Here is a 16,050-nt window from a genome sequence, read left to right as displayed (position 1 = left end):
TGGAGGGAAAATGTCATTCTTTTATGACAAGAACCGTTTATAAATTAATCAATACCTTTTTACACATTAGAAAATCAAGACATTGTTATTTGAGAAACATGAAAAAACAAAAGGATTATGAATTATTATATTATACATCCTATCTGCACTTTTCAACTCATCTGATGGGCATTGCATCATTACATCAACAGAGTCGTGTGTGATTGGCTGTAATGCTCAACGCTGGGGAAAAAAGTAAAATATAAAGTAATCTTGAATGCCACATGAGCATCTATAACTGTTACTGTAATGGCACAACACTTTCCATTTATTTTCACATTTCACTTTGAAAGTGACAAATGTAATAGATTTATTTTGATTGTGTAGGGGGAATGTTTTACCCTCTTGTAGAATATGCATTTTTGATCTATCTATAAACTACTTTAAACTTCAAGCTTTTAAAACTTTCTTTAATTCTAACTCCAAACTAAATTCAAAGACTGTTGTAGAGGCCCATTAGACTCCATCAGCTGCCATTCTATGTGCTATTTCTAATCCATCAAGACTCATTTTCCATTCCATCTAATATTTCTAAACTGAAAACCTTCAATCTTCAAACTTTTAAAAATACTAAGGCTTAAACTATTTCAAACTAAAAACATTCAAACTTTTAAAACTACTAAACTAAAACTTGAACAAATTAAAACTAAAACTTCAAGCTTTTAAAACTTCTTCAAACTTTCTGGGAAGGCTTTTTTCATGTCAACATAAAGTTTATCTACAAACATTTTAATCTAGTTCACAGTATATTCCTGTAGGCTATTTTTCTTGAAAATGACAAATATAACCCAGAATGCATTGTTTTTTAAGGTATATTACTGTTTTAATGGAAAATGGTATGATACTGTCAGAATTTTGCCTTTTTCACTCCCAAGGGTTAACAGTGTATAGGATACTTGATAACATTTTGTTTTTAAATGCTCTAACAACAACCATTAAACATATTGCAATGGATCACGATTAGTACCGTTCCCAATTATCCTAAAACCATGCTCAAAGTTTATAGAGATAATCTCGCGGTAACTAAAGTGCCCAAACTTTAGTCATGCCCTTAAGAAGTTAGATGATCAGTCTATTCGAATCAATATTCTACTATAAACATAATAGATATATCACCCGTATTATAAGTCTATCTTTTGTGGTACTACTTGAACCGCACTCAAATGATCCAAGGTCCAGTCAGATGATTATAGTAAAAGTTATAACAAACTTTATTCAAATAAACAAATGAAAAGAATACTTGTTACAGATCATAAATGAGTACTAACTAACAGATGTAAAGAATAGCTATAGCTGGCGTGCTTCTTGCATCTGGTAATTGCTGGCGTATCAGATTGTTGATTGCAAGGAAGAGCAATAAATCTTCCTTTGTCTTCTTCTTATATAGTCTTGAGTTCCGTTAAACTCAGGCTCTGCCTTTGAAATTGTTTCACACATACTTATTGCAGCATAACTCTCTAAAGCATTTCTAGCGGCATAGCTTATTTAGCCATTGTTGACACTGATCTTCTGCACGAGCTTGAGCATCTCTGCCTCTGTCATCTCATGCAGGCTGTGTGACTTCCTGTTCTGCTTCATCGCCTCCGCGATGACATTTGCATAGGAAATGCCATTCTGAAGATTTCTACAATATAATTCCTAATCTAACACCTTTCAGTCAGTTCTGATGACTACACAATTTTACTACATGTAGAATCAAATATATAAGATTTATATCAGATCTAAAGTGGTATCATTTACATGCACAACATGATTGTATATCACACCCCGTATCCTCATATACTTTATGAAATATTCAGTAGATTACATGACTGCTCACATTTTTACACACATGCACAAATTCAGCTTAGAAACAACATTCTGCTCAGTTGTGTATTGGCAAGAAAATGCAGCGGCAATTTAAAAGTTAAACAAAGGCTTTTGGTTTCGCCTGCATGAACACAAACTGTGTGACTTTAATGTAGATCAGGTGACTCTACAGAAAGTAGAAAGTGTCCGACGTCACAACTTCTTCATTACAATTCTGGAAAACATGCTGCAAGTGTGTCCATTGTTTCTTTTTTCACATGTAAATTATCTTTGCATCTGAAAGTCTTCAATGATGCCACTTGGTTTGCTACAGAAGTGTCTTTCAAACAGTGTCTTTGTTACAGGTTTACCACTACCAATGAAGACCAGTTTGCAAATAACAAATGTACCACATATTAACCATCAGTTTTGTTGTAAATAAACTATTTAAACTACTGTAAAGTATAAAGAATTGATCACATATTCACTGTGGTGATGAACATAAACTATTTTTTTTTTAAACTGCAAATCAAAGACCTTTAAACTTCTTTCATTTATACATTTAGAAGTATTTATCCAAACTCTCAATAGCCTCCTCTGGTGTGCATGTTCTCCATCCAGCTGGTATCTTACCCTCCCCCTCAAATGTTTTCTTGTAGTGTTTTTCCAGATCTTTCTGGAATCTGCACACAAACCACGTCCAGTAGGGCAGCTCAGAGAGATCAGGGGTGATGCTCCACTTTGCAAATTCTCCTCCTGCTGTTCTGTATTGTCTAAATGGGACTACTTTATCTGAGGCATCAGGGTGAAATGATCGATCGTTGCTTGCTACAGATGATGTGCAGATCCAAGCACACAAGTTTGTTGTTTTCCTGAATGATATCCCTGATATTCCATTCACTCTGTGGAAAGGAACACTGTGATCAGTGTGGTTTGCTTTATCATCATCTTTTGGTTTATCATCATCTTTTGGTTTATCATCATCTTTTGGTTTATCATCTTCTTTTGGTTTATCATCATCTTTTGGTTTATCATCTTCTTTTGGTTTATCATCATCTTTTGGTTTATCATCATCTTTTGGTTTATCATCATGGTTTGGTTCATCTCCAGCATGGTTTTCTATGGTGTTGGTGCAGATGGCTTTACAGAACGGACACTGAACCCAACAGCACTTACAGAAGTGATTAATCAGAATCTCATCTGGTCTGAAATTTTGGTCCAGATTTACAGGAAATGTATTTGTGTTGAATCTACTGCTGATGTCAGACACTATAGCAGGAAGTTCTTGTGTTATCACATCTTTTAGGATGTTGAAATCCTTAACATCATGATGTGTCACTCCACTGAGATCTTGTTCAGAGAAGATCAGCTCACCTGAGAACTTCTGTGTGAATTTCTTCAGCCACAAACCAACATCTCCTTTGTTCGCTTGAACATATTCAGTAGATTCACTTGCTGCTTTTATTATTTTCTGCTGCAGGAGTTTAATGCTCTCCTCCATCTTGGGTAAAACACGGACACTGAACTTATCATTGATGTACTGACTGACCTCATCTCTGATGAAGCTCTCGAAGTGATCTCTGGGATTATGAATGTAGTTCATGTATTTGCCAAAATCCTCCTCTTTTGCCAGTACCTTCAGGATATGTTTCTCCAGACTTGATCTGTTTCCATTCAGTGCTGCAGAGTTTGATTTAATTTCATCTGTCAGTTCTTTGGCAGTCTTCTTGTAGACGCTCTGCTCAATGGGCTCTTTAAGTTTCTGACAGATGATCTCACCAAAAATTGCAGCCGAAGTAGAGTTATTGCAGTGTTTCTGGAAAATACTATAGTACTCTTCTCTCTTCTTCTGCAAATAGAGAACAGGATCATTGGCTTCCCTGAACAGTCCCTGTTGTTCAGTGATCATCTCTTTTTCTTTCTTAAAGATGAAATAAGACAAATCCATGAAGAATTCATTCTTGAACACATATTTTACTCCTTCCTCATGTGCTAATATTCTAGCCTTGATGTAATCTGTAACTTGTTGAATGTAGCTCTTGTTGTAGCCCATCTTTGAAATGTTAAATGACCTAATCATTTTGTTTGTCTTCTGAGCAACATCTGCGATTAATGATCTTATTTGGGCGTCATCTTCTGGAGACAGAGTTTGAGTATATCCAAATGTTTCTTTAACTGCTTTGCAAAAATCATTGAACTTTCCTTGTGTGGACGTTTTGTAAATAGCATAATATGAATAACTTGGCTGAGTGGAAATGTTGTTGTTCTCACTGCTCTTGTTCTCACTGCTCTTGCTCTTGTTCTCACTGCTCCTGCTCTTGTTCTCACTGCTCCTGCTCTTGTTCTCACTGCTCTTGTTCTCACTGCTCCTGCTCTTGTTCTCACTGCTCTTGTTCTCACTGCTCCTGCTCTTGTTCTCACTGCTCCTGCTCTTGTTCTCACTGCTCCTGCTCTTGTTCTCACTGCTCCTGCTCTTGTTCTCACTGCTCTTGTTCTCACTGCTCTTGTTCTCACTGCTCTTGTTCTCACTGCTCCTGCTCTTGTTCTCACTGCTCTTGCTCTTGTTCTCACTGCTCTTGCTCTTGTTCTCACTGCTGTTGTTCTCACTGCTCTTGCTCCAGTGGTCTACAGAAGCACTTTCATACAGATTACTGAGCATCTCTCTCACATCTCTCATTATATCAATGTCTTTGATTTCTGGATTGTCTCTGCTGATCTTCTTCATCCACTGTTCCCAAAACAAATCAAACTCTTTCTTCAGTGTTTCTTCATCATTACCTTTGCCTTTGAATTTTACGGCAAGTTTTTCACTCTTTTTATAGAGAGTGTTTTCATGGTGTTTCCTCTCATCATCAATCTTTTTCTTCAGGTCTCGCTGCTGAAGAACCTCATTTAATTTCCTCTTTGTTTCTCTCACAATGTTTTCCTGAACATCCTTGATTTTGCGCTCAAATGATGTTTTCCACTGAATCAGTATAGCTTTATCTGTGTCTTTCTCAAAGAATTCTGTCATTGATTTTTTCACTTCTTCACTTGTTTTCTTCAGTTCTCTTTGAAGATCAGTTTCCTCAACCTTATCAATTGCTTTATTTTCTATTTGGTTGTGCAGTTTATTCTCAGTTTCCATCATGGCGCTGTGAAGACTCCAGGACCACTTGCTGTATTCAGTCTCCAGTTTCCTGTAGGCTGAAATCTCCAGAGAATTTCTGAAGCTGAAGACGAATCGTTCATTCAATAAAGCCTCCCAGAGATCTTGAATACGACATTTTAAGTCTTTCGGCATCATTCCATCTGATTGTGAGGCATGAGATATAATAGTCTTCTTGAGGTCTTGAATATTGTCACAGTAGTTCGGGTTTGGTGGTGCCATGGGTGGGCTTCCCTCCCAGAGCTGAGCAAAATACTTCACATCCTTCTGGACATCAAATCTAATAATATCACTGAAACGATCTGCATCATAGACTTCATCTTTAGCAGCGAGTTTTGTCATCTCATCCAGTTTCTCCTGCAGTCGTCTCCTTCCCTCCATGTTTTTCTCTCCAGCTGTGACGTCTGAGACGTTCTGATGCACAAACACACATCTGGGATTCAGTCTGACCTTCTTCATCCTCATGAGGGCCTGAACAACAATCTGAAGAATGTCCTGCATCTCAGATGGGTTTTCTCCGAAGATGTTGATCAAGGTCAGATGTCCAAGACCTACAACAAATGTGGCCAATTCATTGTCATGATGTGTTGTTGCTTTTCCATCCAGTTCTAGAGCACGAAGACCCTCAGTATCAACAACCAGAATATAGTCAGAGTTCATTTGTGTTTTCATCTCGTCTGAGACTTTGACCAGCTGCATGAACGCTCCTCTGGTGCACCTGCCAGCACTGACGGCAAACTGGAGTCCAAACATGGCGTTCAGCATGGTGGATTTCCCAGAGCTCTGAATCCCTAAAATTGACAGCACAAAGACTCTCTGATCTCCCAATTTCTTTACGAGTTCATCTAGAACAGCAGAGATCCAGATCACAGGAACATGAGCAGCATCTCCATCCATCAGCTCCAGTGGAAATCCAGAGATCATCATCTCTGCTGCAAGACTCGGGAGAGAAGAGAAGTGAACCTGCAGGTCTTTTTTGTTCTCCTTCACAGATGAACATGATTCATAGATCTGACCGATCTCCCTTATGATGTGCTCCAAACCAAAGGATGCAGCCTGAAGATCCTCAGATATTCTCTCAAGTTCAGTTTGTTCAGCTGTCAGTTGTTTAGATTTATCATCTTTCTCTTTCAGTTGGAAGACTGTTGACCACTTTTCATCATATTTGCGATGTATAACAGAAAGATCAGCTGATGTATATTCATCCAGGAGGATTCCGAGCCACTTAATGAAAAACATCTTCTCATGTTTATTATGTGAGTTCATTTGTCCAATGAAGAGCTTCATAAACTCACTGATGTTTGATTCATGCTGCTGTTTACGGATTACCTTCAGGTCTGTTCGTTTTCTACTGATTTCCAATTCTATTTCATCTCCTCGAGATCGGTGTAGTTCTTTGTTCTTCTGACTCCACTGATGCCACAGTTTTCCCTGATGAGGCAGAATTGATTCTTTGATTCCTATCAGATCTTTCTTCACCAGCAAACTAGTCATTGACTGTGCTGCTTCTCTTCCTCTGCTGCAGTCTTCATTATCTTTCTCATCTACTCTGATGTCTGAGTGTTTGGACAAATCTTCAAGTATGAAAGTGGAAGATGATTCTGAGAGACAATCATTTATAGCTCTTCTGAGATCTTCAGATACTTCTGATTGATTTCTGTCTTTCATTCCAATTTTGTATTTTCCTTTGTCTGTCTCAATCATAGTAGATTCATCCTCAATAAAAAGACAAATGAGTGGCTTTGTGTTTTTGTACAGGTTTTGGATTGTTTTTGCACTTCTGGAATTCCTGTCAAGTTGTGCTAGAAGGACAACATTGACTGAGGACATTTCAGTGAGGATCAGCCGCTGTTTCTCATGGTCTCCTGCATCACCGTGTAGATTACAGAACGCAACACAGTCATTGAATTGATCCGTGTCTTTCCCAGAGGGGCAGAACCAGGCGATCTCCACCACTCCATCCATCAGGACTCTGGATCTGCTGCTGCCTGGGCAGTTCCTGTGGAAGAATGTTTTGTGTTTCTCATTGATCAGACTGTTCATCAGCTCAGACTTGGATGAAGACACAGAGTCAAACCTGAAGAAAGACACCATTGGAGTTTGTGCCTTGCAGATCAGCTGGGTTTGACTGATGGTTTCATTGTTGTTGTTTCTCATCTTCCAGCTCTTGTTGATTTGTCTGAATGTCCAGAGAGGAAACTCAATCTGATGTGTGAATGGATTAGGAACAAGCAGAAGCAGAGCGTACTGACACTGAGACAGTTTAGTGACCATCAGCTGCTTCAGGAAATCATCAGCACAAAGAAACACAGCCATCTGAACATCCATCGGGTGAATTTGATCAGATTGTTTCTTTCCTTTGTTTGAAAAAGACATCATGTCAAAAAAATCATGACCATTTTCACTCCTGGTTTCAAACAAGTCTCCCTGTTTTGTTTGATCCTGTTTACGGGTCTCTTTAATTTTGATGTATCTTGCTCTGTAGTTCATCATCAATAGTTTTTGAAGGAAAGTCTGAACCAGCTCTTCCTCAGCACAAGACTCACTGGACTGTAAAGAATGTGTAGTTATCTGAAGAACATCTGCTGGTCTCAGGTTATTGAGACGCCCGACTTCACGATGAAGTTTGTGAAACAGATTATTAATTTTTTCCCTGTCTTTTTCAGTATTTTCCTGTTGTAGATTATTATTTTTTCCCGTGTCTTTTTCAGTATTTTCCTGTTGTAGATTATTATTTTTTCCCGTGTCTTTTTCAGTATTTTCCTGTTGTAGATTATTATTTTTTTCCATGTCTTTTTCAGTATTTTCCTGTTGTAGATCATTAATTTTTTCCGTGTCTTGTTCAGTATTTTCCTGTTGTAGATCATTAATTTTTTCCGTGTCTTTTTCGGTATTTTCCTGTTGTAGATCATTAATTTTTTCCGTGTCTTGTTCAGTATTTTCCTGTTGTAGATCATTAATTTTTTCCGTGTCTTGTTCAGTATTTTCCTGTTGTAGATCATTAATTTTTTCCGTGTCTTTTTCAGTATTTTCCTGTGGTAGATCATTATTTTTTTCCATGTCTTGTTCAGTATTTTCCTGTTGTAGATTATTAATTTTTTCCGTGTCTTTTTCAGTATGTTCCTGTTGTAGATCATTAATTTTTTCCGTGTCTTTTTCAGTATTTTCCTGTTGTAGATCATTATTTTTTTCCGTGTCTTGTTCAGTATTTTCCTGTTGTAGATCATTATTTTTTTCCGTGTCTTGTTCAGTATTTTCCTGTTGTAGATCATTATTTTTTTCCGTGTCTTGTTCAGTATTTTCCTGTTGTAGATCATTAATTTTTTCCGTGTCTTTTTCAGTATTTTCCTGTTGTAGATCATTATTTTTTTCCGTGTCTTGTTCAGTATTTTCCTGTTGTAGATCATTATTTTTTTCCGTGTCTTGTTCAGTATTTTCCTGTTGTAGATCATTAATTTTTTCCATGTCTTTTTCAGTATTTTCCTGTTGTAGATCATTCATTTTTTCCGTGTCTTGTTCAGTATTTCCCTGTTGTAGATCATTAATTTTTTCCATGTCTTTTTCAGTATTTTCCTGTTGTAGATCATTCATTTTTTCCGTGTCTTTTTCAGTATTTTCCTGTTGTAGATCATTAATTTTTTCCATGTCTTTTTCAGTATTTTCCTGTTGTAGATCATTATTTTTTTCCGTGTCTTGTTCAGTATTTTCCTGTTGTAGATCATTAATTTTTTCCGTGTCTTGTTCAGTATTTTCCTGTTGTAGATCATTAATTTTTTCCGTGTCTTTTTCAGTATTTTCCTGTTGTAGATCATTAATTTTTTCCATGTCGTTTTCAGTATTTTCCTGTTGTAGATCATTAATTTTTTCCATGTCGTTTTCAGTATTTTCCTGTTGTAGATCATTAATTTCTTCCATGTCTTCTTCAGTATTTTCCTGTTGTAGATTATTAATTTGTTCCATGTCTTCTTCAGTATTTTCCTGTTGTAATGATGGTGTTGATCAGGACGGACTCCTGATTGTCCACAGTCCTTGTTCCCCCTGTTGATTAAGCAAATATTTAATTTATTTAGAGAAATAACTTTTATACAGAACAAATATACAGTGGAGAAAATAATGATTTGATCCCCTGATGATTTTGTAAGTTTGCCCACTTACAAAGAAAGGAAGGGCCTATAGTTTTTTTATAGGTTTATTTTAACTGATAGAGACGAAATATCAACAAGTAAATCCAGAGAAAAACACATTATATAAAGGTTATAAAATGATTAGCATTTGATTGAGTATTTGATCCCCTACTCAACCAGCAATAATTCTGCCTCCCACAGAGTGGTTATGTGCCCATGTGACACCAGATCTCTGAAGATCTCAGCAGAGGAGGATTAAAAACGGCACAAACAGCATTACCAGTTTTACTTATTACTAACCAGACTGACTTCATTTCTGTTAGTAGTCTACAAAAGTTGTTATTGCGAACTAAGAGAGGTTTAACTCTATTTCATTTGAAGTCACCATAACTGTTTATTGTTTACATTAGTTGGGCTCTTAACTCTTTTTATATCTTTTGTATTTTTGGCTGGTTTCTGTTTTGAAGTCTTTAAAAGTGCATCCATCCATGATAAAAGTGCTTCACACAGCTCTGGGGGGTTAATAAAGAACTGTTGAAGTGAAGCGATACATTTGTGTAAGAAAAATACGCAAGTCGACTCACGCCAAAAGAGCAGAGGTGTCAAAAGTATTCACATTCATTACTCAGGTAGAAGTATAGATACTAGGTTTTAAAAAGACTTCTGTAGAAGTTGAAGTATCAACTCAAGCTTTTTACTCAAGTAAAAGTATAAAAGTAAAAGAAAAAAAATTAATTCTCTCTCTCTCTCTCTGAATCAATATTTGACGCGATTTGCCCCGATTTCTCCCTCGCTTACCGCATCTAGGTTTCCTTAGGAGGACTTTTGGCGCTGCGCACAACCAAATGTGACTACAGCCTCTCACAAGTTAGAAAGACACCACAACGCCAATCAGTTAGGGATGTGTATTCAGGAGGCGGGAGTCAGATCTAAACCGTTTGTGTAATTGGCCAATTTTTATTTATTTTTTTAACGACGACAAGCCGGAATGAAAACAAGCCGAAATTAAATAGGAGTAACGAGGCTATTTTTAAAATGTAAGGAGTAGAAAGTACAGATAATTGCATCAAAATGTAAGGAGTAGAAGTAAAAAGTCGTCTGAAAAATAATTAGTCCAGTAAAGTATAGATACCCCAAATTTCTACTTAAGTAAGGTAACGAAGTATTTTTACTTCGTTACTTGACACCTCTGCAAAAGAGTAACACTTGGTGATGTATGTCGTAGGAGTGGCGTAAGCTGTGACGCCTCTCGTGGTTCAAGCAAGCAGGGCTGGGCAACAAACTCAAGTTCCTCCGACATTTCTCTCAAAAAGTTCTCTATTTATACTTCTAATTCGTGATTGATGTTTTGTTTTGCTCTATCCTCTGCGCTTTCGTGTTCGTCATTACGTTGCGCGTCAAGTTCAAGGGTTAGTCTTTCGCTGTAAATCGATGCGCATGGCTGTCTGTCGTGTTAGCTATTTTAATGCGATGCACACTGGCTCTGTGTCAGTGCTAGTTATTTTAGTCGATAAAGTTTTAAATATGGATATTTTTCTTACACAAACGCATTGTTTCGCTCCATAAGGTCTCTATTAACCCCCTGGAGACATGTGGAGTACTTTTATGATGGATAGATGCACTTTTATGATGGATCGATGCACTTTTATGATGGATAGATGCACTTTTATGGACTTCAAAACAGAAACCATTCACTGCCATTGCAAAACTTGGAAGAGCCAGGACATATTTTAATATAACTCTGATTGTATTCGTCTGAAAGAAGAATGTCGTATACACCTAGGATGGCTTGAGGGTGAGTAAATAAAAGGCTAATTAAAATTTTTGGGTGAACTATCCCTTTAAAAGCCCTTTCACACTAAACTTGACGCAATAAAACAAGGCGAATCGCTGATGAATGGAACTTTCACACCGAACACAAAACGATAGATCTCCTTCGGCTAATTAACGCAAGGTGGCGCTGATCGACAATGCATTTTTCCTCACACTGAAAAACCCCAAAAGTTAAGCTAACTCATTTCATTTGAGGACACTGATTTCCTTAATTTGTTCAATTTTAGATATACATTGCAGTTAAGAAGTTAAAGGAGAACTCCGGTCAATTTTAACATTGAGCTCATTTTTTTGTACATTTGGAGTGCTGTCAATACAGAGAACAACGACAAAAATCGGTGTTGCCTACACCGAGTTATTCTATTTTTAAAATTTGCACCCTGTTGACTTCAATGGGGCAAGTACTAAACCTGCTTTTAGCCTAACATCCTTGATGTGACATTACAAGTGCCCAGCCATTGTGAGTGTTTAGTACCTATGATCACGCGCGTGAACTCGGCAATCGACTACTTTGGACTTCACCCGAAAACAGGATGTAAACACAGGTATTTGCGCTGGCTTAAATAACATAATTTTTATACATTTCTTTCACATCTACTGCAGTCAGATTCACTCGTGTTCACTCTGAAGGAATCACTCACATTTTCTGTGCACTTGTAATGACACATCAAGGATGTTAAGAGGCTAAAAGCAGGTTTAGTACTTGCCCCATTGAAGTCAACAGGGTGCAAATTTTAAAAATAGAATAACTCGGTGTAGGCAACACCGATTTTTGTCGTTGTTCTCTGTATTGACAGCACTCCAAATTTACAAAAAAATGAGCTCAATGTTAAAATTGACCGGAGTTCTCCTTTAAGTGATTAATTATGTGATAAAGTAAGTGATTAAGTGATGACTGAGCATTAGTGACGAACACCTGCTGTTAACGAGCAAAATCACTGAAGTAAAGAGAAACACAAAAACTACAACGGACTTCAACCACAGCCTTAAATGAAATCAACTGAAGATAAAAGAAGACATTTGTAATGGCTTCCTTTCCTTCTTAAGCCACTTCCGTGAGGGAAAGTATGTTTGACGCTACACCTGTTTTAACCAGACTTGAGATTTATTGTAACAAAAAGGTGAAAACTTGGAAACAAAACTCTTAATTCAAAAACAAACAGTGTGGTGTAATGTAGGTCAAAAAACTGTCTCCCTTCCCCTCTGCCCTTGCCACATCACTTCCTGTTTAAGATGGCTACCTACAGGAAGTCCCCAAAAGGGGTGCAATTCTTTCCCTTTACCACAGGGGGAAGTACAGACCCTAGTTACATACAGCCGTGACATTAAAGGGATACTCCACTGTTTTTTCATATTAAACTATGTTATTCCTTTAACTAAGACGAGTTGATACATACCTCTTTCGTCTCAGTGCGTGCACTAAATCGCTCTGTCTTGCGGCGAAACTTTGTTAGCACTTAGCTTAGCCCAGTTCATTCAATATGGGCCAAGCAGAGAAGCTACAAAACACCTCCACGTTTTCCCTATTTAAATACAGTTACTCGCGTAGTGTAACTCGACCTAGGACGGTGACACAAAACAAAACGTTGCGCTTTTCTAAACGTGTTAAATGGATAACTATATTGTATGGCGGAATACCATAGCAAGTGCTTGTAAGCACTTCGACTTGGCGCAGTAATATCTTCACTCGTGAAAAATCCTCTCACCGGCCCCCGCTCCCTCTAGTGAAGATATTACTGCGCCAAGACGAAGTGCTTACAAGCACTTGCTATGGTATTCCGCCATACAATATAGTTTTACACGCTTAGAAAAGCGCAACGTTTTGTTTTGTGTCACCGTCCTAGGTCGAGTTACACTACTCGAGTAACTGTATTTAAATAGGGAAAACGTGGAGGTGTTTTGTAGCTTCTCTGCTTGGCCCATATTGAATTAACTGGGCTAAGCTAAGTGCTAACAAAGTTTCTCCGCAAGACAGAGCGATTGAGTGCACGCACTGAGACGAAAGAGGTATGTATCAACTCGTCTTAGTTACGGGAATAACATAGTTTAATATGAAAAAACGGTGGAGTATCCCTTTAAGTAACATTATTAATAGCCTTCTGGCTCCTACATTCCGGCCCCTTAATTGACGATGAAAAGGCAATTATATAAATTATACATATATTGAGGAGCCATATAAATACATATTACACTGTACTTCAAGATCTTTTAAATATGTTCACACACAAAAAAGTTTCTGAAATAGTCCAATGGAAAATTCAATCAAAGAAAAAAATTCAAAAATAGTCCAATGGAAAAATCAATAAAAAAAATTCAAAAATAGTCCAATGGAAAAATCAATGAAAAAGATTCAAAAATATATCCAAAAAAAATTGTCACAAGTGGTGATCGTTACCTTCATCCAGAGAGCATGTCAACTCTGCAAGCAACATAAGTTACTTTTAGGGTTACTCTTGAAGAAGACATAGCTTATTAATAGGTCTTTCCAGTATGTTGGACTTTGTTTTAACCAAGACACGACGAACATGTCCTCTTTTGTCAGGCAAGGTCTTTGTGATCCGTCCCATAGGCCAAGAGTTTCTAGGTGATGTATCATCCACTATAAGAACTATGTCTCCCGTCTTAAGATTTTTTCGCACTTCATGCCATTTCTGCCTCTCTTGCATCAGTGGCAGGTACTCTCTTGTCCATCTCTTCCAAAAAAGATCACTGATATACTGGACTTGTCTCCATCTCCGTCTTGAATACAAGTCATTTTTTATAAATAATCCAGGTGGCAGAATTGGCTTTCCTTTCTGGAGTAGGAGATGATTAGGTGTAAGAGGCTCGGGATCGGTGATATCATCAGAAATGGTGGTAATAGGGTGATCATTGACTATAGCCTCTACCTCACAGAGTGCTGTCTGTAGTCCCTCTTCATCTAAGGCTTGTTGTTTTAGGATGGAATACAGAGACTTCTTAATGATGCGGACAAGCCTTTCCCATACACCTCCGTGATGAGCCCCTGAGGGAGGATTAAAACTCCATTTGATTCCCTCGTTCAACATTGCACGTTTGATCTTGCTGTTATCCAACTGAGCGAGACAATCTCCAAGCTCTCGTTCGGCTCCTACGTAATTAGTTCCATTGTCTGATATCATTTCTTGAACTTGACCTCTTCTACATATGAACCTTCTCAAGGCCAAAATGCAGGAATCTGTATCCAATGAATAGGCCATTTCTAGATGGATTGCTCTACTCGCCAAACATGTAAATAAGACACCGTATCTCTTTACCAGGCTCCGGCCCCTTTTTACCTCAACTGGACCAAAATAATCTGTACCTACACATGTAAATGGAGGGGAGTCACAAGCTAGACGACTTAGAGGTAGATTGGCCATTTTTTGCTCCATTACTGGTGCATTCCAACGTCTGCATGGCAGGCAGTTCCTGACTAGCTTCCGAGCAGCGGAATTGGCATGAAATGGAAGCTTTAGCTAAGTTCTGCCAGGAAGACTCAATCACTACGTCACTTATTACCTTCATCTCTATCCAATCACGTCTTTATACCTTCTGTATAAAAGATAGGTACTTACTCATGTTTGAGTTCGCAGTTGCCGACGCGACAACAGGATCGTAGATGCTGACGCTGCCTATTACGCTTCCATTCAGTTCGGAGAAACCGACGCCGGCGTTCACTCACTCGCGTTTCAATCATAACAACACAGTCATATCGTTGATTGATCCTGTTTGATCTCAGCAACTTTCGCGGCGTTCGAGTGTGACACACACTCGTGTAGGAAACAAGCGCGTGGCGGCTTGAATCTCATGAGAGACGATATTCACTCAAGGTTTTTAAAGTTCAAGTTCCACTTTCAAGGCTTTTACGTTGGCGCTTTCAGCGGCCTCTGTTTACATGTCCCATTTTACTATGATTAAACTTCATTCCGGTAAGTATATTCACTTGCTACTCTACTGTTTCCTTAATCAGCGGTAAAGTTCAAATGGCGACTGTGGTGACGTGTTTTCTTAATAAATAAATAAATAAATAATTAAATGAATGAATGAATGAATGAATGAATGAATGAATTACCGACATACAGTACTGCAGTCTGCAACGCTACATACTGTAACGCTCTAAACAGTAGGGCTGGATAGGTCGCTAAAATGGTCGTTGCAAGTGTATGCAAAGATTCATGTAACTGTGATATCCCACAGCGCAATGGTAATCTATTTTCAGCGTTGTCGATTCCACGAACACTCGGGCAGTTGCAAAATACTAGCAACTGGTTGCTGAATATAATTAAAATAAGCTTAAGAGCAACAAAGATATTAAATCGGCTTTAGGCATATGCCCTATATTTTAGAGCTCGCGCTCCTCATCTCATCTGCCACTCACTTTGTGAGAGTGCCTTCCATCTTAAAGGAGCAGCTAGGCCTTCAACTTGTTTTACGCCCTTTTCTGAATTCATTATTGTTCGGCATGTATGGAGATGTTTTGTCAATCGCTACCCGACCGCCGGGGCGATCTCGACTTATACTTAGATGATTGTAGCCTTTAACCAATCAAAGGGGGAGATATTTTACGCATATCTCAGCTCGTTTCTGTAATATAACTATCTATTCTAAAAATAAGAACAGCAATTCATGTCGTTAAAACAAGATCTTTCATACTTTCATTAAGTTCTTCAGTAGCCTAACATGTTACAATCGCTGTAACACAAATGTTCTCGGCAAATACTTTAATCCAACAATACATATCATAGAATATTTACATAATAGGCCATTTGATATTAAAAGTACAAAGAAGGCAGACTAAGGATGCTCAGGTCAAAGGTCACAGACTTTGCCAAAATGTGCTTAACTCAGTAGAACTAATCGTTATGAGTTTAAATGATATAATTCAAACCAATTACCAGTAAAGTCACAGTCAAGAAGACTCGAGTGACATTACATTTGCTCATTTGTATGATTTAAATGTTCAGAGATTTTTCTATTCAAGGGACTCACCTGGTTGACTCGGGCAGCGATCTCTCGGCCGTGAATTAAACTTAATTCATACAAGAGCAACTCGAGAGTAATATCAGGTGTACGCTGTGCAGCTGAGAAATATTCTACACTCAGAATAACAAGTGTGAT

The 16,050-nt window shown here is 38.0% G+C and overlaps 1 protein-coding gene across 1 annotated transcript; it reads right to left on the bottom strand.

The window, feature by feature from the left end:
* Window positions 1-2,098: 2,098 nt before the first annotated feature.
* Window positions 2,099-7,822, bottom strand: LOC311089899 (interferon-induced very large GTPase 1-like). Its single transcript, XM_084124943.1, has 2 exons — window positions 4,378-7,822; window positions 2,099-4,002 (listed from the first exon to the last, which is right to left on the bottom strand). Exons 1-2 carry the CDS (start codon window positions 7,763-7,765, stop codon window positions 2,390-2,392), a joined length of 5,001 nt encoding a protein of 1,666 aa, XP_083981069.1. The 5' UTR covers window positions 7,766-7,822; the 3' UTR covers window positions 2,099-2,389.
* Between the last annotated feature and the right edge of the window lie 8,228 nt (window positions 7,823-16,050).

This window comes from Abramis brama (genome assembly GCF_963993115.1).
Source record: "Abramis brama genome assembly, chromosome: 9".
In the NCBI taxonomy this organism is placed as follows: Eukaryota; Metazoa; Chordata; class Actinopteri; order Cypriniformes; family Leuciscidae; genus Abramis; species Abramis brama.
The sequence above is the reverse complement of the archived record's forward strand: the minus strand, read 5'-3'. Positions and strand labels throughout refer to the sequence as shown.